Raw genomic sequence first — 26,116 nt, 5'->3', positions numbered from 1 at the left:
GGCCTCTCCCGTTGCGGAGCACAGGCTCCGGACGCGCAGGCTCAGCGGCCATGGCTCACGGACCCAGCCGCTCCGCGGCATGTGGGATCTTCCCGGACCGGGGCACGAACCCATGTCCCCTGCATCGGCAGGCGGACTCTCAACCACTGCGCCACCAGGGAAGCCCTCGAAAGCAGTTTTAAATTAAAATAATTCCCACTTTTAATATTTTGAAGAATGATAAATTCCCTATCATACTATATGAGATGCTGTCTAACTCTGACCTCTTTCCATCAGGCAAGGATGCTCCTTGAGACTCATCTATTCAGTATCCATAAGTGGATATTCCCAAAAATGGAAAATACAAACCAAACTAAGAAGATTAAGTGTGCTTAAGATAATTTAACTGAAGAGCATGTAGCACTACTAAAATGTATATTTAGAATTAGGGACGCATGGCAAAATTTAAATATCTATAAGATTAATTACTCAGATTGACTCATCTAAATTTGTGGCATCACCAGGAATTTCATGCAAGTCGAAAATCCCACTTGGAAAACGTGAGCAGAATAGCTGCCTGAAGACTGTCGACCACTGAGGCCACACGTAAGGGGAATGAGATGAGCAGAGAAACAAACCAGGAAAGGCGGGAGGGAGAGGCAGGGAGACGGAGAGAACAAAAGGAAGAGGAAGAAGTGAGACCCGCAGAGAAAGAAGGGGCGATGCCAGTGCCAGATGGAAAGGGACAGGACAGGAGAGGGGGGGCGCCCCAAGAAAAGGACCAAAGACCATGGGGACAGGGACGGGGGGAGGATTAAAACGAGAACAGATCACGTGCCCAAACGCCAGAGAAAGATGCGCTTCTGAGGGCCATATTCATTCTTTCCCTTTGAAATCCTGGCATTCACACTTTAATCCTGGTCTTGTTTCCTGAGGCTGAATACATTCAGCAGGTCCAACAGCACCTGTCGGTTCTGTATTAGCCCAGTTCTCAGATCACATGCGTCAAGCTGATTGGTTTAAGAAGATGTGTCATATATATACAATGGAATATTACTCAGCCATAGAAAAAGTGAAATAATGCCATCTGCAGCAACACGGATGGACCTAGAGATTATCATACTAAGTGAAGTGAGTCAGACAGAGAAAGACAAATATCATATGATATCACTTATATGTGGAATCTAAAAAAAGGATACAAATGAACTTATTCAAAAAATGGAAATAGACCCACAGAAATAGAAAACAAATTTACGTTACCAAAGGGGAAAGGTGGTGGGGGAGAGATAAATTAGGGAGTAATATATACACACTATTATATAAAAAAGAGATAACCATCAAGGACCTATTGTATAGCACAAGGAACTATACTCACTATTTTGTAATAACCTATAAAGGAAAAGGATCTGAAAGAGAATGGATATATATATATATCCATTTTTTAAACATCTTTATCAGAGTATAATTGCTTTACAATGGTGTGTTAGTTTCTGCTTTATAACAAAGTGAATCAGCTATACATATACATATGTCCCCATATCTCCTCCATCTTGCGTAATACTGAAAGGGATTTAGGCACTGAATGGGTAACTGAACAGACTGATTTTTAAGATGCCTTTTGGTCCCCAGATACTCTTCCTTATGTCAGAATTCAACAGGGAGGCAGGGAACCATGGCTGGCCCATTTTCTCTGATGCTGGACGATGTGAAAGGGCCGAGTCCCTCTCCCTGTCTGCCTCTCCCCACGACAGGGAGGACCAGACATGACAATGTGCTCAGAACCTGGGGTACCCCTGAGCAGCAAGGAAACTATGGGGAGACTGTTATTCCCGCAAAACAAAATGATGAAAATGTCCACTGGGTAGAGACAGCACCTTTGTCAGGCAGTTTTCTCTCAATTTCACAGAGTTAGAAGAGGCGGCCCTGACAAGGACTGGAGAGCTGGTTCTTAATAGCATTACAGCAGGACAATGAGGCATCAGCAAGGATGGGACTGCGATTGTTCTTTAGAATATGAGTTTCCCCATAAGAGAGGCTCCGAGTCCTCAGGACAAAATCCCCGGTTCCAGGCAGAGCTCGGCACCAGGTGTCCAGGAGTTAAAGAAACTGCTGACCCATCTTTTGTCAACTTAATGAGACAACCATAACGGCCAAATCTGCAAGGAAATGATCTTAATGGGTTAAATGCAGCTTTTTAGAAAAGCAAGAGCATCTTCAAACACGCGTGCATTTCAATTTGAGCAAGCCTGAAAAGAAGTCCTGATAGTTATTTAAATTAGACTTCCAACCTTCCTTCTGCAGTGGACTAACTCTAGGACTTCTAAATGAGCAGTAATTTACCAGCAAAAAAAGATACATATTAAGTCTTTCAGAAAGAGTTTTGCAATAATCAGAGCAATGATTGAAAGAAATTGAGGTCTGGGCAGTTAGCAGCGCTGGGAGCAAATGAATCCCATTTTGGAGCCACTCTGAGTGCAGGGGCCAAGAGAAGATACAGGAGAGCCATTCGCCCCTCCTTAGCCATACGGGTGAGGATTAAACCGCACTTTCATTTCTTTAATAGAGAAAATAGTCCGTCTCGCTCCACTTTCAAATATGCCCATTTGTAAGATACCGGTTGAAATTCTGACCACTGGGATCACTAATAGTATCAGCAGAGCCAGGAATAATTTTGTTTAAAACATTTCCTGTAATCTAAATCCAATAATAACTGAATACCTCAACAAGTCTACTTTCTGGAGCCCATGTATTTTTTAATTTTAATAACTCAGATGGTACTGACCTTTGATTTCTATCCCATAACCAAGCTAACACAAATATTTATCAACTTGGAATACTGAACCAGAAGTTCTTATATACTGTGAATATCTATTGACACGTATTCTTCAACTGGCTAATGGGTATACAGATAGCCAAAGTAACATATTATTCGAACATATGATAGTCTTATAGGCATATTCAAGTAAAGAATTTGATTACAAAAATTTAGAACCTCATTCTGATATTTAGACATAGTTCAATATATGTTTACAATACATGAATAATATTTAACAACCTGTGTTTAAATTTTATTTAAAAGTTCATCCAAATAATATAGGATATATATAATGAATGCAGTAATTAGAAATATCAAAAAAAAAAAAGAAATACCAATGAAATTAGAAGTTCTTTAGTCTTAAAATCTGTTGACGGGACTAATCTAGCCACATCAAACTAAGGAACCTGATGCTGACTGACATTTCCTGTTGGGTTATAGGTTTGGGTCTGCAAGGCTAGGACTTGACCCTGTTTACTTCAAAACTGTGATAACAGCACTTGACCATGAGGAAGATGGCAGAACCTACCGAGTTGTCCATAATCTAAGAGGCAAGGCTAGTTAAACATAAACAAGGCTAAGAACGTCACTTTTCCCCAATCAATATGCCTTAAAACATACAACTCTTTTCTGAAAACATAGTTGAAAGAAGATAAAGGCGCAAGATAAAGGTTAAAAGCCCTGTAGTTCTGAATTTGAATTGTTAATACGATCTCAGGACAGGCTTTATTCTTAAATGTGTGTATGTGTGCATACGTATATATCCCAGCTCCATAGGATGGGAAGATCCAGAAACAATAATGAGTAGGAATAAGCAACTCTGTGATCAGATTGTAAGTTCTAATTACCAGTTCCCCCTGAAAAAGAACCAGCGCTCCTTGGAGAAACGGCCAATTGTAGGTCATTAAGGTGGAAAATACAAACCTGGAACATACGGTTACACCACAAAGCAAGAAAGCCATCGAGATGGTCCAGGTCAGGTAAATCCCACTGTTTAGGGGTGGAAGATCTGAGCAGCAATAAAGATAATAAGTGCGATGGATCGAAACTCATCAAATGTGTTTATATCCACAGGTTGATGATGACAATGATGACATCAATGACAATACTACTAAATAACCCCTTTGGTCACCTGTGAACTACCAGTGAACTACCTCACTATTTTTGACAATTTGCTTAAAAGGACAAAAATATCAAGTATCAATACCACCTTCCCTTTACGATTTATATACCAGGATACCCAAATGGTTGATAATGGGAGAGCTTTTTTCTTTTTAGAAGTACTCTAGTGACTAAACAAAGAAGGACTGAGAATGGGACAGTTCTGCAACCCTGAATGAATTAATGACCCTAGGAATGATCATCAGTGGCTGATAACATCACAAAAGGAGACATAATTTGCAAGAAACACAGCAGTCAGAACACGTTAAATGACGCTACCATAGGGCAATAAGCAAAACTCAAAACACGGGAGGACTGTGCAGGACAAACCCACTTTCCACAACAATAACAACCATCACAAATGGAGGGAAATGAACAAGGAGCCTAAAGATAAAAAGGACTTAAGACACTCACCACCCAATTGCAAAGTGTGAACTTTACTGCAATCACAAATGAAACAACTGCTAAAAGAAATAAAGTTACAAGACAGCCAAGGATATATGAACACTGTTTTCGCAGGGCATACACGGTGATTATTCTATTTTTTTTTTAAGAGCTCTTATCTTTTAGAGCAGGGGTTTGAGGCTGAGTCCATCCTGCCACCTGTTTTGTACAGCTCGCAAGCTCAGAATGTTTTTTACATTTTTTAAATGATTGAAAAAAAATCCAAAGAAGAATAGTATTTTGTGACAATGAAAATGACATGAAAGTCAAATTTCAGTGTCCATACATAAAGCTGTATGGAGAACAGCCACATTCATCCATTTTTGTGTTGTCTGTGGTTGCTTTCCTGCTACAATGGCAGAGATGAAGAGCTATAACTAAGACCCTGTGCCCTACAAAATTTACTATCTGGCCCTTCGCAAAAAAAGTTTGCCAACTCCTGTTTTAGAAAACATTTACAAGTTACATGATATGATGACTAGGACTGCTTCAAAATCATCAGAGGGGGAGCAGGTGGACACACAGAGGAAGTAACTTGTCACATATTGTTGGTTTTGAAGTCGGATGCTGGGTATATTGAGTTCATGACATCATTCTGTCTACCTCTGTATACATTTATAATTTCTATAATAAAAATAAAAATAGGAGTTTGGGATGAATATATACACACTACTCTCTATGAAATAGATAACCAACAAGGACTTACTGTGTAGCACAGAGAACTATATTCAGTATTTAAAAAGAAAAGAAAAAATATAAATAAAGAAAATAATTCTAAGAAGCAATTAGAAGGAAATCTCTCGTTTTTGTATTTTTGAACGACTACTTTAACCATCATAATTTCCCCAGGAAAAACAGATGGTTTTGCTGCTGGCTTATAAATACTCCAAAGCTATAGGAATCAAAGAACCATTTTGTCCAGGTGTCATTCACCTCCTGCAAAAGCATCAAGTCACTATATTGTAAAGATGCCACCACAGTAGAAGAAAAAATGCAATTTGGGAAAGGGGAGCAATATGCCAGGGGTAGCAGCCCCAAGCTGTAGCAACATTTGAATAACTATTATAATAATCATACACCCAGACATGGAAAGTGTATACCACACTATTCTTGAATGAAAGCAGTCATCAGCTTCTAAACCTTCAGGATAAACAGAAACTCCATTAGTTTGTCACTTGTCCTTTGTGCTTAGTGGACATCACTTCTTATCACAGAAAAAACATAATTTTCTTTTTCTTTTTTTTGCGGTACGCAGGCCTCTCACTGTTGTGGCCTCTCCCATTGCGGGGCACAGGCTCTGGATGCACAGGCTCGGCGGCCATGGCTCACGGGCCCAGCCGCTCCGTGGCATGTGGGATCTTCCCGGACTGGGACACGAACCCGTGTCCCCTGCCTTGGCAGGCGGACTCTCAACCACTGCGCCACCAGGGAAGCCCTCTTTTATTTAAATAAATTTATTTATTTACTTATTTATCTATCTATCTATCTATCTTTGGCTGTACTGGGTCCTCGTTGCTGCACGCGGGCTTTCTCTCGTTGCGGCGAACGGGGGCTACTCTTCATTGCGGTGCGCGGGCTTCTCATTGCGGTGGCTTCTCTTGTTGCGGAGCACAGGCTCTAGGCATGCGGGCTTCAGCAGTTGTAGCACACGGGCTCAGGAGTCGTGGCTCACGGGCCCTAGAGCGCAGGCTCAGTAGTTGTGGCGCACGGGCTTAGTTGCTCCGCAGCATGTGGGATCTTCCTGGACCAGGGCTCAAGCCTGTGTCCCCTGCATTGGCAGGTGGATTCTTAACCACTGCGCTACTAGGGAAGTCCAAACATAATTTTCTTACACTTGGACAATAGCCAATTCCCTTTGCTTTGAACAAAGGGAATGAAGGGTTGCTTTTTTATACGTAGGAGAGATACAGAAGAGAATAACGACCTGCTTTATAATTTCAAAGTTCATTCTCTATAGGAACCACTTGACTGCCACCGTGTGCCTGTCTCAGAGGTCTCTGGCCTTATCCCAGACAGGGTCCCTCTAGGACTACAAGCGGCATGCTTTGTTTTCCATTCCATTTCTCTGGTCCTAAAGACATTTTTGAAATCAAAACCCATCAAAAATTGTCGTGTTTCTTCCCTCTCTCTTTTCTAGGTACATAATTCCAGGTTACCAGACTGAAAATCTCCTAGAACTTTCAAGGTTACCTAAAGCAGATATGTTTACCTCCTAGCTAAAACATTTTCCATTTTTTCTCTTCCCCTTCCAAAAAGAAGAGACAGAAGAGGAAAAAACCAGAGATTCTAACAGTGTCCAAACTCTCCAGGACCCTCACTCCAAGGCCTGCATCACTAACAGGAGACAGAAGAGACAGTGTTTAGTATTCTCAGCCCTCAACCACGGGACTTCCAGAGCAGGGCTTTCTCCACCTTCCCTTCTCGTGACACAGCTGTGGATTCTTGGAAGCAAGAGAAACAAATGAACCTTTTGATGAATATGAGAAAAAAAACAGAACAAGTGCTTTTACAGGACGCGTGGTTCTTGGGTCCAAAGCAAGCAGTCCTTAAGGCTAGCAGTTGATGCCTTTCTCTTCTGTCCTCCAAAATGAACCATCTTGACCTGCAGTTTTCACAGTACAGTTCCACAGCCTGGCCCAGAGGCCTTCAGATTGCAGTGGAGGAAAACGCTCCAGCTGCTCCTGCTGCATCCTCCTCAAAGCACCAGCTGTTTACACCTTTTTTGACTGAGACAGGTAATATAACAGAGTAAAATTCATTAATTAATTTCTCTCAGAATCCCCTCAGATATGTCCGACTCTTTCATCCATGTAAAATAAATCTTTAAATGAAGGTAATCCAAAATCATATAAGTTAAAAGATATGGTGTATGCTTTCAAGGCTGCTGGTAGTTTCAGGCTGAATGTTCAACAGTATATCATATACGTGGATATTTAACTGACTAAATAATGGATGTGATTTCAACCACTCAAAATTTTAAGGAGCCAGTGGTTCCTATAGCAACTGAAGACAGTCCTCTTTGTGTCTTCCTGGTATTTTCTTTTTAAAATTTATTTATTTTATTTACGTTTATTTTTTGCCTGCATTGGGTCTTCATTGCTGTGCACGGGCTTTCTCTAGTTGTGGCGAGCAGGGGCTACTCTTTGTTGTGGTGTACAGGCTTCTCATTGTGGTGGCTTCTTTTGTTGTGGAGCATAGGCTCTGGGTGCGTGGGCTTCAGTACTTGTGGCACACGGGCTCAGTAGTTGTGGCTCACAGGCTCAGTAGTTGTGGCACACGGGCTTAGTTGTTCCACAGTATGTGGGATCTTCCCAGACCAGGGCTCGAACCCGTGTCCCCAGCATTGGCAGGTGGATTCTTAACCACTGAGCCACCAGGGAAGCCCCCGGTATTTTCTATAACAGTAAGTGATGTTAAATTTATGCTTTGATATATAGGGCCTAAAAACACCCATGTTAGGTTTGATAAGGGAGCCATAATTTTACTCCTTTTCAAATCATTTTATGGCTTTTATATATAATTACAAAATGGTTCTGATATACAGCTGTGATGTTTTTCCCACAGAATCTGTGAAGGACACTAAAAATCACCGAGAAAGGTTGACCAAATGTACACATTCCACAACACGGAAGCCAAGGCAATAGTACACGCACATGAATAAAATTTTCATTTTAAATGTCAATAAAAGGTATCACTTAAATTACTATATGATGTTTATGAATCCATGAAGAAATGTTTGGGTCTTGTGCTATGCGAGAGGCATTACAGTTAAGGACATAGAGTCTAGACTTAGATGGCTTGGTTCAAAACCCAGACCTTGTTACTAGCAATGTGCAAATGGAAAAACCACTGAAACTTCCTGAGGCCCATTTTCTTCTTCCATAAATGGGCACATAAAAGAGTTCTCCTTGGGATCAGTTAAGGGAAAAAATGGCTAAGCACACCCTAGCAGGGCACTCAGCAAACAGTGGGACTCAGCAAAAGGAGTTATAATTATTTTATTTCAAACACATCTGTTGAAGCTAGTAATGTAAATATTATTAATACAATGTACATATTCATTCATGAACCAAATTATAAAGGTCAGAGGAGCTATGAGAATCATTTTAAGTTACCAAAATCTCAGGATTTTCCTTTTTCTCTCAAAAAGGCCTAAAATTATCTGAGCTCAGAAAAGCAATGTGAGAAACTTATTAGACTGGTGAAAATGCTTTTTTCACCATTGTATAGGTCATACCCAGTTAAGAGGAATGATATAGCAAACTCTCAGTAGAAAACAATACCACTTGGCCAGTAACTAAAAAACAAAAATTAATCCCAAGTGAATATAATTTTTCAAAGAGCAAGCTTCCCAAATTAAAAGTTCATATTGAATTATATTCCATACCAAAAAAAATGAGTGGGTGGGGTTATTCATCAATTACTATGACACAGGTCTGCTGTCATGGTGAGAACTCAAGGGGACCAGCTTTATTAGACCTATATTTCTATACCATTTACTGAGGTCCAATGGCAAGAATTTTTTTTTTGAAGGGGGGAATTAAAGAACAAAAATTTACAATAGAGAATTAAAAAAGCCTCGGGAAAGGTTACAAGAAATGAAGGAAAAATGATGATGTATTGATCACATTTTCTTCGAAAATTAGTCAAACTCTGCATGATACTTGCTGTATGTTCTGAAACAGCAGAAAAGACACCACCAGATTCTATCCATCCCTCTTCTCATCAAACACCATCCCTCTGAAGATGAACCACAGACCTAAAAGAAGCATTCCAAAAAGACAGTTTGTGCCTGTTTTCCTGGTCCAACTACGTACCTTTGGGACTCCCCTGCAGGAGACACCTGGTCGTTCAGGCATCTGTAAGCCATGAGCCATGAGCAGGTTTACTGAAGATTTGTTATGTGACAGGTACCCTTCTAGGTGCTGGGTTGCACCAGTGTTTTTAAGAGCGTACTTCAGAGTAATGTCATCTGACTTCCTTTTCTATTTCTGTGAATTGATGCACGTTATGAAGTCATTTTAAAATGCTATTCTGGTACCTTACTTCTAATAAACACCAAAGGATGTTTGCTAAAAGAAAACAACTCAAATTATATTCTGCTATAATGGTTCCAAGGTTAATTCAGATATTTTCATAGTAAATCTGAGAATATTTGGTTAAAAGGATAATATTTGAAATACAAGGTCACTCAGGGAAGAAAAATGTCCAAGAGACAAAACTTACTAATTTATACATAAGCAAAAATATTTTTACATATAATTGACTTTCACTAGCAAAATGGAATTATCTATAATAAATATAATAATTGGATAGATGACTGTGTTAAAGTTCTCTACCTCTTCTGAGCTGGTTTTCTCATTAATAAAATGAGGAATTTAATTTGAAGATTGTTCCAAATTCAGAAGTGACATAATTTTGTGATTCTAAAAAGTGGGCCATTTAAAAATGATGGGGCCTCTAAGATCTGTTGAGAGAAAAGTATGATTTTCCAGCTTTCCTTCACCAGCTTCTATTCACCCAACAGGCACGTGTCAATCCCGGGTTTTATCAAAGCCTCCGTCCGTCGACCTTCGAAAAGGCATCTCCACTGCCTCCTAGTTTTCTGCCATTTGTCCTGAGGGCCGAAGCGCCTTCATTTCCACCCACTTCTGAGTTTGATGTGGTAGCTGAGTGCTGTAGATTAAATGTTTGCATCCCCGCCAAATTCATATGATGAGACCTGCTCCCCACTGTGATTGTACTGGAGGTGGGGCTTTTGGAAGGTATTTAGGTTTAGATGTGGTCGTGAGAGTGGAGCCCCCATGACGGGATTAGGGCCCTTATAAAGGGATGAAGAGCCCAGAGGATGCAAGTGATGATGCAGCAAGAGGATGGCAGTCTGCAAACCGGGAGCTGGTCCTCTCCAAGGACATGCACGCTGGCCCGTGATCTTAGGCTGCCAGCCTCCAGAACTGTGAGAAATAAATATTTGTTGTTTAAGCCCCTCAGTCTATGGCATTTTTGTTACAGTGGCCCGAGCTGACTAAGATATGGAGTAAAAAGAGTAAGGAATTGGACTTCCTGGTGGTGCAGTGGTTGAGAATCCACCTGCCGATGCAGGGGACATGGGTTCGAGCCCTGGTCTGGGAAGATCCCACATGCTGTGGAGCAACTAAGCCCATGAGACACAACTACTGAGCCTGTGTTCTAGAGCCCATGAGCCACAACTACTGAAGTCCGTGTGCCACAACTACTGAAGCCCATGCGCCTAGAGCCCATGCTCCACAACAAGAGAAGCCACCGCAATGAGAAGCCCACACACCACAACGAAGAAGAGACCCTGCTCGCTGCAACTAGAGAAAGCCCGCGCAGCAACGAAGACCCAATGCAGCCATAAATAAATAAATAAATAAGTAAATTTTATTTAAAAAAAAAAGAAAAGAGTAAGGAATGGAAGAGCCTCTACAATGTATCAAAAATGAATTGAAGGGCAGAAATTACAAAAGTGCCCCAAACTGGACCAGATGCAGAAGAGGGCAAAGTGGGCTGTATTCCCTGGAAAAGAATGTGCACACACCATCTTCAGATTTACCAGTGTCAATATCAGCTTTGGTGATTCATTGAAAAGCTGAAAGAGGAATTATAAATATTAATTCCCAAGAGAAACAAGCCTATGGCAGAAAATAAAATTTTAAATACTTCAGAAAGAAAAATAGTAATTGTAATACAATAATATGTGGCTTAAAGGGTCAATGACTGTATAAAAATGTGTAACTCAGAAACTGCCAATCAACAAATAACATTTAAGTATAAAAAAAGAACATCTAAAATCCTATTTTCTCTTCTCAGTATCTTAAATATAAACATACTCTTAAGATATTTCAAAATGTAGGCTCCACAGTGACCAGAAAGTTGATAATACCAAGAAATACATGGTCCTGTTTTGGGTGCTTGAATTGTTTTACAAACACAGTTCATTTGAGTGTCTCCCATGGTTACAGCCCAGTTGGACGCAAAGATCATCATATCTGATAGCACGTAGCAAGTATCCTCAGCAGATTCAATGCACATCAGTTTTTTACTACATAAAAATAGTTTGATAGATGCTGTCTTCCTCCTGCACACTGTCTGGAAGGTCTTTTAGATGCTTTGCAGCTACAATAATGGAGGTTCATGAGCTGTGTTTTATTTCCTTGTTCTGTATTCTAGAAAGACCAATTCCACATTGACAATAACCTGTGTGGCCCATGGATGGATGGAGAAAATGGAAGCAGATGGGACACATCTGCTAACCATAAACATTTCTTCATTAGTGTCATCCTCAGATTTATGTGTGTTATGTGTTTGTGAAAGACTCTGACATTGATCATATTTAATCTATATTTTTAAACAATCAAACCACTGGCCATTTTTCATAGACGTGGATCAAGATGTACATGTAATACAGATGGACTTTTTTGTTGTTGTTGTTGTCAAGCTGCCTCCTGGATGTAAATTACGTAATGTCAGTTACATCCAAATCCTTCTAAAAAAGTAGTAAGGGCATATTACCTATTCACCTAGCTCGGGATAGGAGAAGCCAGCACAGCAGACTGGAATTAATCAGTGGTGAAGTAAAAGTGAAAAAACAGGGGTGTGCTATTCCCAGCTATGCCATTTCCCTTTTTGAACCTCGCCAATCCTGCACCTCAAAAGCCTCATCTATAAAAAAGAAGTACAAAACCATGGGATACACCATGAAACTCCACAAATTGCCTACAGTAGGACTCAAAAGACTGTAATGCAAATGATTGCAAATGATCACGCTTCGCAGTATCAATGTTCCTCCAATAAAGGATGTATTATTTATTTCTAAATCTTGACTTACTATTGGGAAGATTCAAATGATAGAAAAACCTAAACATTTTTTTATTCAGTTTTTTGCCTGAATCTTAGAATTACTTTGAGGATCCAAGGGAGTTCAGATGCAGGAAAGCTTTTTTTTTTTTTTTTTTGCGGTACGCGGGCAGACCACTGTTGTGGTCTCTCCTGTTGCGGAGCACAGGCTCCGGACACGCAGGCTCAGTGGCCATGCCTCACGGGCCCAGCCGCTCCGCGGCATGTGGGATCTTCCCGGACCGGGGCACGAACCCGTGTCCCCTGCATCGGCAGGCGGACTCTCAACCACTGCGCCACCAGGGAAGCCCAGGAAAACATTTTTGAAAGTGTTAGAACATTCAGGTAGGAAGGAAGAAAAGTCCATATTCATACCTCCAAGACTAGAGAGGCCTGGTCTAGTTTTCCAGGTCTGCTTCTCCCCACAACTTGTAAAGAATTGCCTGAAGCAAAGGGCCAGGGCACAGGCAAGAGAGCAGAAGGACTCTGTGAAACCATCCCCTGCCACAAATCCCGATGGCTGCTGGAAACCATCTCACACAACACAGGTTAATAGAAGCCATCCTTGCAAGCGAAAGACCCTTTTCTTATTTCATCAGCTGCTAATGAAATAAACATCTCCCCCCAGAATGCCTATCTAAACAGAGGAAATAAATTATTGAACACTAAAACTATTCTAACATCACAAAGACTCACAAACCACATAGCAGGCTGAGTCCAGGACAAACTCGGTGTCACTTAGAATTTCAAAGTCATCCCAGTGCTGTCTTACCCTCAGTCCCTTCTTGACACGACCCTTCTTGAAAGCTGCAGGACAATATGCAGTCATTGATGATAAGAAGGGCAAGAGAAGACGGGGTAATTGGCAAAGAGAGGCATTAATGGATTGATTGGGAAACAATTTATCAACACTATGATTAAATTTAATAGAATGAAACAAGACAGACCTGGTAGGTGGGAAATTTATCATGAGAGTCAGATCGAGGCTACCCCAGATCAATTAAATCAGAATCCGGTGTAGACCACACTTTTTTTTTAACTCTCCATGTGATTCTATAGTGGAATCAGCATTGGGAATTCTGCATTTAGACCTAATGCAGAATCTAATTCTGCAATTAGAACCTTTTTGCAAACTGGTAGCTAGCTTTCTCCCTACAGCATGATGGATTCTCTAAAACAAAGTCTCCCACTTCTTAAGAGGAAGGAGTTAAAGATCCCAACCCCAAGGAAGTGCTCAAGTGTAAGCAGGACCCTCCCAAGGCCTGTAAATTCCTGCAAATGTCTAAGACTGCTGAGACAAAAGCTTAGTCTTTTTATTGTAGTCTCTCAAATAACATTAAAACAAATATCAGGGACAAAAAAAATGCTTTCCATGAAAAAGTAAGATTTCTGGAGATAAATCAAAGATGACGAGGGTAGTTTCACTTTTTCATTATTTATTTTAAAAAATTTTGGTGGGGGGCTTCCCTGGTGGCGCAGTGGTTGAGAGTCCGCCTGCCGATGCAGGGGACACGGGTTCGTGCCCCGGTCCGGGAGGATCCCACATGCCGCAGAGCAGCTGGGACTGTGAGCCATGGCTGCTGAGTCTGCACGTCCGGAGCCTGTGCTCCGCAACGGGAGAGGCCACAACAGTGAGAGGCCCGCGTACCGAAAAACAAAAAACAAACAAACAAACAAAAACAACAACAACAAAAATTTGGGGGGGGTATTTTCATTTTTAAAAGGAAGGTAAGGCATTGTGAAAAATGCCAATTAAAAACGTCTGTCTCATCAATTACCATACATACATATGTAGCCAAACTTGATCAAATGTAATACGAAACAAGCACTAACTGAAAAAAGAATTCTCAAGCTCTAACATCAAGAAGCTAAAATAACTGGGACGTAGGATAAAAAAAAATTTGAATACCGAAGACCAGGGTCAAGCACATTTTTCACATACTGCAAAAAGCTCTTAAAGTAGTGATTACAAAATTTTTAGAGCGAAGGAAACAGTAAAGATGAATTTGGACCTAGAGATTGTCATAGTGATTGAAGTAAGTCAGAGAGAGAAAGACAAATATACGATATCGCTAATAACGTGGAATCTAAAAAAATTGTACAAATGAACTTATTTACAAAACAGAAGTAGAGTTGTAGCTGTAGAAATCTTACGGTTACCAAAGGGGAAATGTGGGGGAGGGATAAACTGGGAGATTGGGATTGACATATACGCACTACTATATATAAAATAGATAACCAACAAGGACCTACTGTATAGCACAGGGAACTCTACTCAATACTCTGTAATGACCTATATGAGAAAAGAATCTAAAAAAGAGTGGATATATGTATATGAATAACTGAATCACTTTGCTATACAACTGAAACTAACACAACATTGTAAATCAACTATACACCAACACAAGCTAATTAAAAAAATAAAAGCACTCGGAAAAACAGAAAATAAAGATGAATTTGGTACATACCATTTCAGTCCTCTGCACACATTCCTCTCTCCTGGCCTGGGGACTCTCTCATGGGGACAGTAGGATATGAGAAAAGAGAGTGACATCAGGGTAGAAGGTGGAGGATTGTGTGCAGAGGACCCCAAAGCATTTAAGAAGCCTCCTTCAGAATGTATTCCCCATTTGTCAATACATTGCTGAGTGATCTTGGGATAGCACATTTCACTGTTTTTCATTTCCCCCAGAAATGGAGTTAGAAAAGTGACCACTGACTTCAGCTGTGATGATTAAAAGGAATACGGGATTTAAAAATAATAGAGTGTCAGGCAAGTGTGACACATGACAATTGTTACTACACGGCAGAAGGAGACACATGATAGGTGGAGAGTGACATATATCAAGGAAAATTCGGCACGCGTGGAACAGGAGCCCAAGTGGAACGGAACAGGCGCAGAGAAGGGTTAGAACATAACGCAGCTCAGTCGCAAACTAAAATAAGTAAATAATCAACCAAAACAAAACAAAACCCGCAATAGAATCTGTAAGGAAAGGGGGGTAAAATCAACACTAGTCAAGGTGGAGAACAAGCAGCCTATAGATCAATGCGCAACAAGAAGCAATAAGAATAAAATTGGAGAATTCTACGGGGGAAACCAAACCCAGAGTCTAAAGAAGTGGGGGGCATGCTGGTTAGGGGGGACAGGTCACGTACTCCCGCTCATTTGGTCAGAATTCCTGAAACCCTTGATCTGTCCATGAAACTACTGGCCGTGCAAAATACAGATGGTGGAGTTTGAAAGACAATAAAACGAGACACACAAGTTATGATGACCCTAAAAAATGTCTGCTTAAGTGCTCAAAGGTAAAAGGTGTGCTATTAATTTATAAGTTTAAGCTTATTGCTGCGGAAATGAAAATTACAGAAAGGCCTATAAACTTGTGTGTGTGTGTGTGTGTGTGTGTGTGTACGTATGCTTCTTTGGGTTTTTTTCCAGAGGAAGAGTGGGGGAAAGGTACTGTATTTTGGACTCCAACATACTGCTCCAAAAGTAATTTGGTAACCAGATCTTCCAAATGAGATGGCTAAGCAAAAGCAAAGGGAAAAACCAGAAATTCACAACAAAGTTTGTGGAGAACAACACTGAGCTTGTCTAGAGCTCTTTGTAATCTGGCTACTTACTGCGGAAGAAGGAAAAGAACTGGGGAAACTGCTCAGAGCATCCATCTCCCGTAGGGGCCTGACACTGACCCGATCTCTGGGGCGCTCCCCAGGGGACACGCACTCTGCCCGCTGGACTCTCTCTGAACCATGAAAGTGAGTTACTGTACCTGTAACCAGAGCCTGTCGCCGGCCACAGTCCTGCCAATGGCACTGCACTGGAAGGCGGCAAACTGGCCCGCGTTGACCTCCACGTTCTGAATCCGCAGGAAGTGAGGCGTTCTGGCTGCACAAAGAGAAAGAAGTAAACAGGTTAAAAGTCGAGATCTGAACTCATAGGTGTCTTTTTTAATCTATCTGCAATTTCTGGCCTTTCCCTTTTGTTTACCTTTGAAGGAAAGAATGCCTTTGCTTCTAAGAGCTTTAAAGATTTCATTAGGATTGTAAAAGAGATTCTGGAAGGCTCTGGTGTGTTCTGCAACAGCCGGGCATTCTGGGATAGAACCAGGCCGAAAGAAGATACTTTATTGTCCCTGCTGTGCAAATAATCATAGCTCAGCAGCCTTCTTGTAATAACAGACCTGTATTAATAAAGATTATACTGAGGCCTAATTGATGTTTTGAACAAAAACATATTAGATATTTACACTAGCAACATGAAAAGAACAGTAAGAAGTTAAATGCTGCTGCCAAGGAAACTTTTTAAGCCAAGTACAGAGCTGTGAGTAATATATATTTTAATACAACTCATTGGTATGCAGCATTACTCGTGTAATCTTTCCCAGCTACCAAAAATACTATCCCCATAGACAGATTCTGTGAAATTACGTTGGGACTGCTATAGCACGGCGGTGTTGGCAGATCCGGATTTCCAATTCGAGAAGAAAGAATGATTCCAACTGCTAAACAGCATTAAGTCTCATAACATACATCGTCCATAAGGGACAGCTGTTTAAATAAAGGATCACTCTGTTTGACCTGAGAAGCACAGACCCATTTCCACAGCACACTGAAAATGCGTGTCAGGACCTGGAGTGACAGGTCAGGAATGAAATTTTATGATAACTTCTACTTTTAGGAAAACATTCTCTTATCAAAACAAGGATAGAGAGAGAGAGAGCAGCAAGAGGTGGGGTGGGGGGAGGTGAGGGAGTAGAAAAGAAGAAGATAGGACACCAGTGTTTTCTGGGAGGGATGGATAAACCTGGATGACAGCTAGAAGGCATTCTTTATGCCTCATCAGCCTCCCCCCAGGGCCAACGTGTCTCTGGACCACATCTAGACACTTTCAAAGAACGGTACCCCACTCCTGGGCACCCAAAGATGATAAACAAGCACTAAACGTTAGCCTGTAAAAAACATAATTAGGAGTGGAAATGAATTAGTATCCAAGAACAAAGAAAAATGCATTTTAATACCAGTAACACAGAGGAAACCCCCATTACTAATTTGGAGGCCACCAATACCTCAGACAATGCATTCATGATGCCTGGCAGGCAAAATGTCCTAAGTAACTTCTAAAAAACCAGTATAACTCTGGGTCATTGTTTCTAATACTATTATATTAACTTAAAGCCCTGTAAACTATTTCTCATTAACTTAATCAAATTCCCCTTGGTCAAGGATAACAGCATTCTATGGTTTTAAAGATCTGTGTAAAAAGTCCCTGCATCAAATTTCTCTTCTACTCACTGTTCCCAAGAAGCTGGAAGACCCACTGCTTTTAGAAAATGGAAAAAGGTAACGTTCTTTTTGAGCATTTCAGGGACCAGAAACTTTTCCATTGATGACTCACACATGTTCTGTGAGGAAGGTATTTTTTCCATTTTACTTGTGGGTACTTGGCTACTAAGCATCAGAAGCAGAGTGGAAACTTTGGGCTAGCCAGTTCCAAAGCTCAGGCTCTGCCCATCAGGCCACACTGCCTCGGCGAGCCTTGCAGCCCGGTGTCTGCCTTCCCCATGCTCTCATCCCACCAGGTATGGCTCCCAGTCTGACTGCTGGAATTCCAGCTACTTTCGAGGACCTTCTCCAATGCTTTTCCTTCCATAAAGCTTCCATGGATTCCCTTAGCTTGCTGTTAGACCCTTGAGATAACACATGTCCTCCGTCAGGACATCTCACTGATGTTACCCTCTCCTGTCCATCTCATGGCCTCCTAACTCTGCTTGCCTCTGGATGCAGGTCACTATAACGCATTGGGTCTCTAACACAGAGTGTTGGGTGTGTAGCCATCTTTCATGACAACTTGGGTTAAGGGAGTGTTATACCTGCCACTGCTGGTCTGCAGTGTCACCGCACATGGTTAAGCTCAGGGTCAGTTCGGAGCCTATGCTGAAGGGTTGTTAATTATTTTGAGTATCACCCCTGCTGTATCCTCCCATAGTTAGCATTGTTAGAATACTTTTGACACAAACTGCTGAACTGCTTTCCTTAGAGCGTATGACAATTGGCATTTCTACCAGCAGAGTAGAAGAGTACTCTTTTTACCACGCCCTCAAAAATGCTAAGTGTTAATTTCTGTAATCTTTCTGGAGAATCTGATTAAATATATGTGCTCTGCTTCATCAGCTTACTTAACAATAATAAATAACAGGAATATCAGAATTGTCACTGGTTCTGCTATAGGTCTGTCCATCCATAGTAGGTCCGCCCTGGAAGGTTGTTTTCCTAAGGGCCCTGCTTCTAGCAATGGCTACTGAACCAAAGAGAAAGACATAGCAAAGCTCATTTATCAATGCAATTTCCTAATTGTATTAGGAGTTCTATTAGAATATAACTTACATTTTTAATTTGGTGGCCAAAGGATTGTGTGATAGTATTTCTGTACCCCCATCCTTACTAAGACATGCTGCCCAGAATGAGGGCTATCCTTTCTCCTTTAGAATGGATTTGATGTTCAATACGGTTTTCTCAAAGACACCAGGGCTTATTACTTGCACACTAAGGTTAAGAGTCTAAGGAATTGATACCTCTGTTCAAATTGTATTTTGGGAGAGTTCTTCTCTGAACAGATTGGCTGTGTTCAGTTTGGGAAATAGTGTTTCTTGGTTGAGAAGAAGACTGCCAGAAAAAAAAAAATAGTCTGACTAAAATAATAAAGCCATACCTCCAATGGAAACCAGATGAAGACGGAAAAACCTATTAAGTGTAAACACTTTTATCAGCAAATTATCCTTTTCAAGCAAGAGAATTAATTCAATGAATTAATTCATCCACCAGGGTGAATAAGACAAAGGGGCTATGGAATTCTATGTTCCAGATCAGTTTCCTCCAAGATCATGAAGGTTAAAATTTCTACTGGTGACATTTGTAAGTTTTTTCAATAAACGTTAAAGGCATACATAATCATTCCAGAGGTTTAAGATGCCTGGATTCTCCCTGCCTAGTGCTGTAAACCCTACAACTGTTTTCAGTTCAGCATAATATGTGTTCAAGCTCAGGCTCTTCCTACCTTTGAATAGAAGCAAAAAATCTTCAACCCAAGCCTTAGTGGATTTTTTTTTTAATTTGCAAAATAAGGATTTAAAAATAGTACTTATTTCATAGGGTTGGGATAAAGATTAAACAAGATGCTGCCAGGAGGACGTATTCTGTGTGCCTCGTACTTAGCCTCAAAAATGTTCATTATTATTTAAAATAATGGATCTATCACTGGAAACTGGAAAAGACCCCAAGAAAAAGAGCTCCACAGCCAGAAAAGTTTCAATTCCACGCTCAGCTGCGTGCTCTGAACCTTGCCAAACTAATTGTAACACAGGTAGAGCACCATTACAGTGGAAAATTTCAATCTATCCCATACTCAGGAAGAAAAATTCTCTCTTTCTCTCTAAATTTATAGGCCCATTTGTCTCCTGGATACCCTTTCAAAATGCTATGCCAGTTTTTTTCTAAAATCTGCAGGAGTTCTAAAAACTAAATATCTTCCATGAATACTAAAAGGTTTTTGAGTACAACTCTCCTATTTTTTCATTTCTGCCATATTCTTTTGTTTCTTACTAAGAAAACAGGTTTCAAAAGAATAGAGGTTTTTGGGTATTAATTGATCTCACATCAGCATTTGATCCCAAAGCCAGGAATTATCATTGACCAGGATGCAAATCCTTTTGTAGATGTCTCATATTAGTGATTCTTCAAAGCCTGCACCAAAACACTAACAACAAAGTCAGAGAATGGTAATTTGCGACATCAAAGTGCAAACGGGAATGGACAAAAGTGGACTGTGCCCTGACCCCTTTGTATCTTCATTTACATTTTAATGTAATGGCACAGGTTGAGATGGGCTGCAGTCATGCCCACCCACCAGAATGCACAGTCAATGCTTCTATTTGTGTAGCACATCATCACAAAGAAGAGAGCCAACTTCTGCTAAAAAGAACAGCTGGGACTACCTGAAAACAATCTATTTTGCAAACTTTTTTTTAACTTTTGAAATGGACACTGCTAAGTTATCCCATCTAAGAAATCAATCAATTTAGCTACTTAGAGTTAAAATCTGCAGCTAATTCATTCTTGTGGGCCAATCAGGATGTAGGCCTAATAATAATAATAGTAATAGCTAACATTTATTGAGTTCTTAGAATGTGCTAAGCTCTGTTCTAAGTTCATTATGTACATTAACTCATTTAATCCCTACATTTACTTGTGAGGAGAGCATTGTCCTTATTATTCTCCACTACGTGAGCACGTTTATAGGACCACAGAGGCCAAGAAACTCTTGTGAGCAGGAAGCTCTTAACATGGTTCAAGACAAAACTACTTTTGTTTTGCTTGAGAGGTAAGAATGGATCTTAATGGAATAATTTGTCAAGGGAAAAACAGAGTCAACATCCTTATCATAGAAAAATAAGCTAGGCACTGTGTACAAATAACTTTTATTAGTCACCCATCTCTTGAAGAAGAATGATAGTCCACTGGAGAAAAAGCCAAGCTAAGTTCCCATGTGTAAAATGGAGAGAAAAACAAATACCGTATATTAACGCATATATGTGGAATCTAAAAAACTGGTGTAAACAATCTTATTTACAAAGCAGAAATAGAGACACAGATGTACAGAACAAACGTATGTATACCAAGGGGGAAGGCGGGGTTGGGATGAATTGGGAGATCGGGATTGACATATATACACTATTGATACTATGTATAAAATACATAACTAATAAGAACCTACTGTAGAGCACAGGGAACTCTACTCAGTGCTCTGTGGTGACCTAAATGGGAAGGAAATCCAAAAAAAGAGGGGTATATGTATACATATGACTGATTCACTTTGCTGTACAGTAGAAACTAACACAACATTGTAAAGCAACTGTACTCCAATGAAACTTTTTTAAAAATAAAAATAAATAAAATGATAAACTCAAATAAACTCAATTCTGAGTTCTGTGCGTCTCTCAACCAAAGCACATGGGTCAGTTGTTATTCAACAAACATAATTCAGAAAACAGTTCCAATTTTTTATATGTCTCTGTTATTCTTATTTTAATCACACTGTTTAATGTCTTCATAAAAATTTAAATTTGAAAGTAGGCAAGCAATGTTTGAGTGTGCAAATAAATATGAGTGAAAAATTAATTTTGTTTTATAAAATAAGAATAAATTTGAACCTAGGATGCCATATTATGAACTCAGCATTTCTTAAATGTTTAAAGAAATTGCTGACTTATTTCATATTGCAAAGTAGTAATACAGAAATGTCTTGGATTTTTGTATTCATTTTATCCTATATATGGCACATAGGTTTATGAGGGTTTTTGCAATCTTTTTCATTATAATATTATTTTTTAATTGGCAGAAAAATAATGAGGCATTATTCTGTGTAATTTTTAGATTTCAGAATTCAAGGCATCATATATGCAAATAACTTCATATTTAAGGTGTTATATGACAACATATAACAAAGACTGTACACTGTAACCCAGTGAGATTTATCCTGGGAGTGCTAGATTGATTTAACATCCAAAAATCAATCAGTATAACACACCCCACCAATAGGATAAAAGATAAAAGCCATACGATAATCTGATAAATAATGGAGTTCAGAAAATGCTACCCAAAATATGGCACCTTTGCACACTGAATAAATTAAGCTGAAGGAGTTCAAGAAAACAGCAGTAGCAAGAAGGTCACTCTGACCTTCCCTTCCCTTATCCCCTAAACAGGCCATAAAACCCTCACGTGAGAGGTGCCCTCCCTGCACCAGAAGAAAGGAGCTTTCTTATCTCCAAAGACAAAGGTTCACCAAGAAGAATCAACACATCTTATTTGTCTTCCTCAGTTTGCCACACTTGCTGTACAATCTCTATCATATCATATTCCTCCATGAATGTCGGCTCTTCACGAGAACCAGCATAAATACACCAGGTCTGTTTCTGCAGGTCTCCATTTCCTTAGGAGGCTCCCATGTCACATAAAACATACATTAAATATATCTGTATGCTTTACTCCCATGAAACTGTCTTTGTCAGTTTCATTTTCAGACCCAGTCAGAGACCCTAAGAGGGTCAAGGAGAACTTTTTCCTCTCCTACATACATAAAGGAAAAGCATTTGCTAAAACCCAACACCCTTTCATGATTGATTTTTTTTTAAATACCCAACAAAGTAGGAATAAAAGAGAATGTCTTTCCTGATAATGAGCATCTATGAAAAACCCAAACCCACAGCTAACATCATACTGAATGGTGAATGGCTGGAAGCTTCCCTCCTAAGACAGGAACATGACAAGGATGTCTTCTCTCCATTTGTACTCAACATTGTACTGGAGGTTCTAGCCACAGCAATTAGGCAAGAAAAGGAATAAAAGACACCCAGATTGAAAAATAGGATATAAAACTAACTTGACCTAAAGATGACATGGGTCTTGAAAATTCTAAGGATCCATAAAAAACAATTAGAGTTTATAATAAGTAAGCTCAACAGGGTCTCAGGATACAAAATCAATATACAAAAGTCAATTGTGTTTCTATACACTTGCAATGAACAATCCAAAAAAGAAATTAGGAAAACAATTCCATTTATAGTAGTATCAAAATAAAACACACAGGAATAGATTTAACAAAAAAAGTATAAGGAAAGAAGTTCAGTTAGTACCCTGAATACTGCAAACACTATTGAAGGAACTTTTAGAAGACCCGAGTAAAAGGAAAAACACCCCATGTTCCCATGCACTTTGAGTGGATGAATTGAATGATATGTGATGTTAAAATGCTGCATGGCTTACAAGATATAAAAATACATATCAGCACCACAAGGTAATAATAGTAATACCCACCTATGCATAAGTTACAACCTACTTAAAAACAGGAGACAATATTTCAAAACTGAAAAAAATGCTTCTTCAGTTTCTCCTACTAGGATTATTGAACCAAATTCAAAATATAGTTTTAGCATGTGTACCAAATACAAAAATTATCTATCTTCATTAGAAGTGGTCTGAAGCCACTGCACAGCCATCTCCATATTTCAAGCTGATCTGGCATCTGACTGTCACTACGTGAAAATCAATTTTATGAGCAACTGTATACACTTAGCAGAACAGCTATTTCCTTAAAAAATGTCGTAATGTCTACTCATAAACCTATATGAATCCAAACAGGGGCCTTTAGAGTGAAGTAAATAAAGTTCAGCAGTTTTGCATCTTTTGGGAAAGCATAGTTTTGGACATGAAATACTTACGTTTCTTCACGATGTAAATTTAATGAACATCATCAACATTTCAAAATAATTGATTATGATTTAGAAATCTTGATAGGAAAGCCCTTAGAATACAAACTAGAGAGCTTTCCATTTTAAGACGAAACGACTGCTTTCTTTAAAATCTTTATTTGCATGTTTTCCCCATAAGCTTAGCGATTCAGGAAAAAATAACTACAGAAAGGCCATCATCAAAACCATTTAAAGCTCACAGTTCAACATGCTGTTGTGGCATCCATCACCTTGGGACAGAGCCTGTTTTGTGATTCTGTATCTCCTAACAGCAGTTTGCAAAGCCAATTAAGTATCAGCACCGGTATTCTCCAAAGGAGAGACATAAACTCCATTTCTATGGCTGCAGGCAGCTGGGCTTGGAAAGAACGCACAAAACTGCAGGAGACACATTTCAGGAAGGCTCTGATAGAAGGAAAAGCATTAAGTCTTTCTCTCTTACTGAAGGCGATGACTCGGATCCTGCAGGATGGGAGGGGCTACACCTGAGGAGCTATTTTGTTGGCCAGTGGCCACCACACCTATACCCAGGGCAGCAGGGACACCTGCCTTGTGGTGAGGTTTGCTCTGGGAAACGGAGTGCTCAGCCCATAGTAGGCCTACAGTATTACTGGCTGACTTTTTACCTCCCGGTAAGAGGTGAATCAGAGGCCCTGAATATTCATGCACATTAGAAGATCTCATGGCGCTTTTCCAAGCCCGAGGCTATGACTCTGAGAATTTGGCCAAGTTCCAACTCAGGTAATTATATTCTGCTTCCTAAATTCGTCCTGCTGTTCCCATTAGGGACAGCATTGTTCATTTTCTTGCCTTTTCAGAAAAAAAGGGGCAGAAATTCTTCTTGAACTCGCCAGTCTTGCTGACAGAATAAAAGGCCAAGCGCCGTGCTACAAAAGTAACGTCTGCCTTAGTAATGAACGAGATGACTGCTGAGCTTGAACTTGGAGCACCAGGTAAAGATCTCAGAGAGGAGAACCCCTCTGGATGGAATCAGACAACAGTGTCATGAGAGCCCATCAGATACCAACCACCCAGGCTTCTCTGAAACCACCACAGGGAGTGATCATGGCGCCAATCTCTCAATCCATGCAGTGAAAGCAGACACTCGTGCGTGTGTTGGTGTTTCTAATATCAGTGTAGATATAACCATTCTCTCATGAATTTGGGTGGGGACCTTCAGCAGAGATCTAGAATCGTCTGAATGAGCCAATTTCTCTTTTATGCCAGGGATCCTAAAACATAAAGCAGGCTGCCATCCCTGGGATGGTCAAAGATTTAATGTCTGACAATATCAATTTGGGGCAAGGATATAGGGCAAATGAAACGTCCGTGCATTGCTGGTGGGCATATAAACTGGTCAGACATTTTTCATAGCATCTAGCAAAACTAAAACTGTTTCTACCCTACCGCTCAGCAATTCTGCCTTGAAGAATACACCTCGCCCAAGCTCTCACACACCGCATGCAGAGGCGCGCACACACACACAGATGTTCACAGCAACCGTGTTTGTCATAGAGGAAAACTGGGGTGAGGGGGACTAAATGTTCGTAGAGGAAAAGAAAAAATAGAATGTAGTATATTCGTATGATACAATCTCATGGATTGACTTAAATACAATGCTAAGTGGGGAAAAAAAGAATACAGAGTAATTTGTACAGTTCACTACCCTTCATCACAATTTACAAAAGGCAAACATAACTGTCTTACTTTTTATGAACATGTAGTGATTATGGGAAACTCAGTGCACGTACACACACACACACACGCATGCATGCAAGAACATGCACATACACACATGCGCACAGGCACACATGCAGACACACACATGCACACACATATGCACGTGCCCACACAAGCACACGTGCTGGTACACCTAAGCACACACACAGACACCCACATCTGCAGACTTTTGCTTGCTCAGCTCCCAAAGCTCTATGCTGGGGTTGGATGTGGATGTTCCCTTAGTCCTTATTCCCGATTTTCACTTTAAAGACATTTAGATATGTACAGTGACATCACACATGATGCACATGTTTTTGAACTTCTGGGCTAGCACAGCACCACCCAGAGGCCCATCAGGGACTCTCTTGAGTAGGACGGCCTCCCCCAGGTTTCAGTGCCTTCTCTTATCCATAGCATAAATACACCCCCAACCATGTCCCCGGATGATTAGAAGCTGAGGTAACTTACTACATGGATGTCCTAACACCTTCACTTCATCAATGGCGAGGTAGCCTTGATGTCCAGAAGTTACGACTTCAAAAATCACCTGGAAAGTTAAGAAAGGTGTTCATTATTCACTCATTTTGTCAACTTTTACCAAATATTTCCTATATATAAGATATGTAGTTTCAACCATTCATTGATGTTTTCCAAAAATATTAATGGAACGCCCAATATCCGCCAGCCAGTGTTCCGGGTTCTAAAACTACAAAAACAACAAGGCTCAAACCCAGTTTTCAGGGACATGAACGGCGGTGGGTCAGACAGCACTGTACCTCAAGGACTCACCTCATAAAAGTGGGGCAGGGTACCATGGTTAAGAACT

General features: G+C 40.3%; 1 protein-coding gene across 8 annotated transcripts in view; it reads right to left on the bottom strand.

Moving 5' to 3' along the window:
* Positions 1-26,116, bottom strand: part of PTPRM (protein tyrosine phosphatase receptor type M) — a 798,567-nt gene that overhangs the window by 431,071 nt on the left and 341,380 nt on the right. For all 8 annotated transcript variants that reach the window (XM_079943436.1, XM_079943437.1, XM_079943438.1 and 5 more), the window contains 2 exons: positions 25,759-25,837; positions 16,033-16,148 (listed from right to left, as the gene is read on the bottom strand). In XM_079943436.1, the coding sequence (XP_079799562.1) occupies positions 16,033-16,148; positions 25,759-25,837 (195 nt within the window). The remainder of the gene's footprint in view (positions 1-16,032; positions 16,149-25,758; positions 25,838-26,116) is intronic.

Source organism: Stenella coeruleoalba, assembly GCF_951394435.1.
Source record: "Stenella coeruleoalba genome assembly, chromosome: 14".
In the NCBI taxonomy this organism is placed as follows: Eukaryota; Metazoa; Chordata; class Mammalia; order Artiodactyla; family Delphinidae; genus Stenella; species Stenella coeruleoalba.
This window is presented reverse-complemented; position numbering and strand designations above follow the sequence as displayed.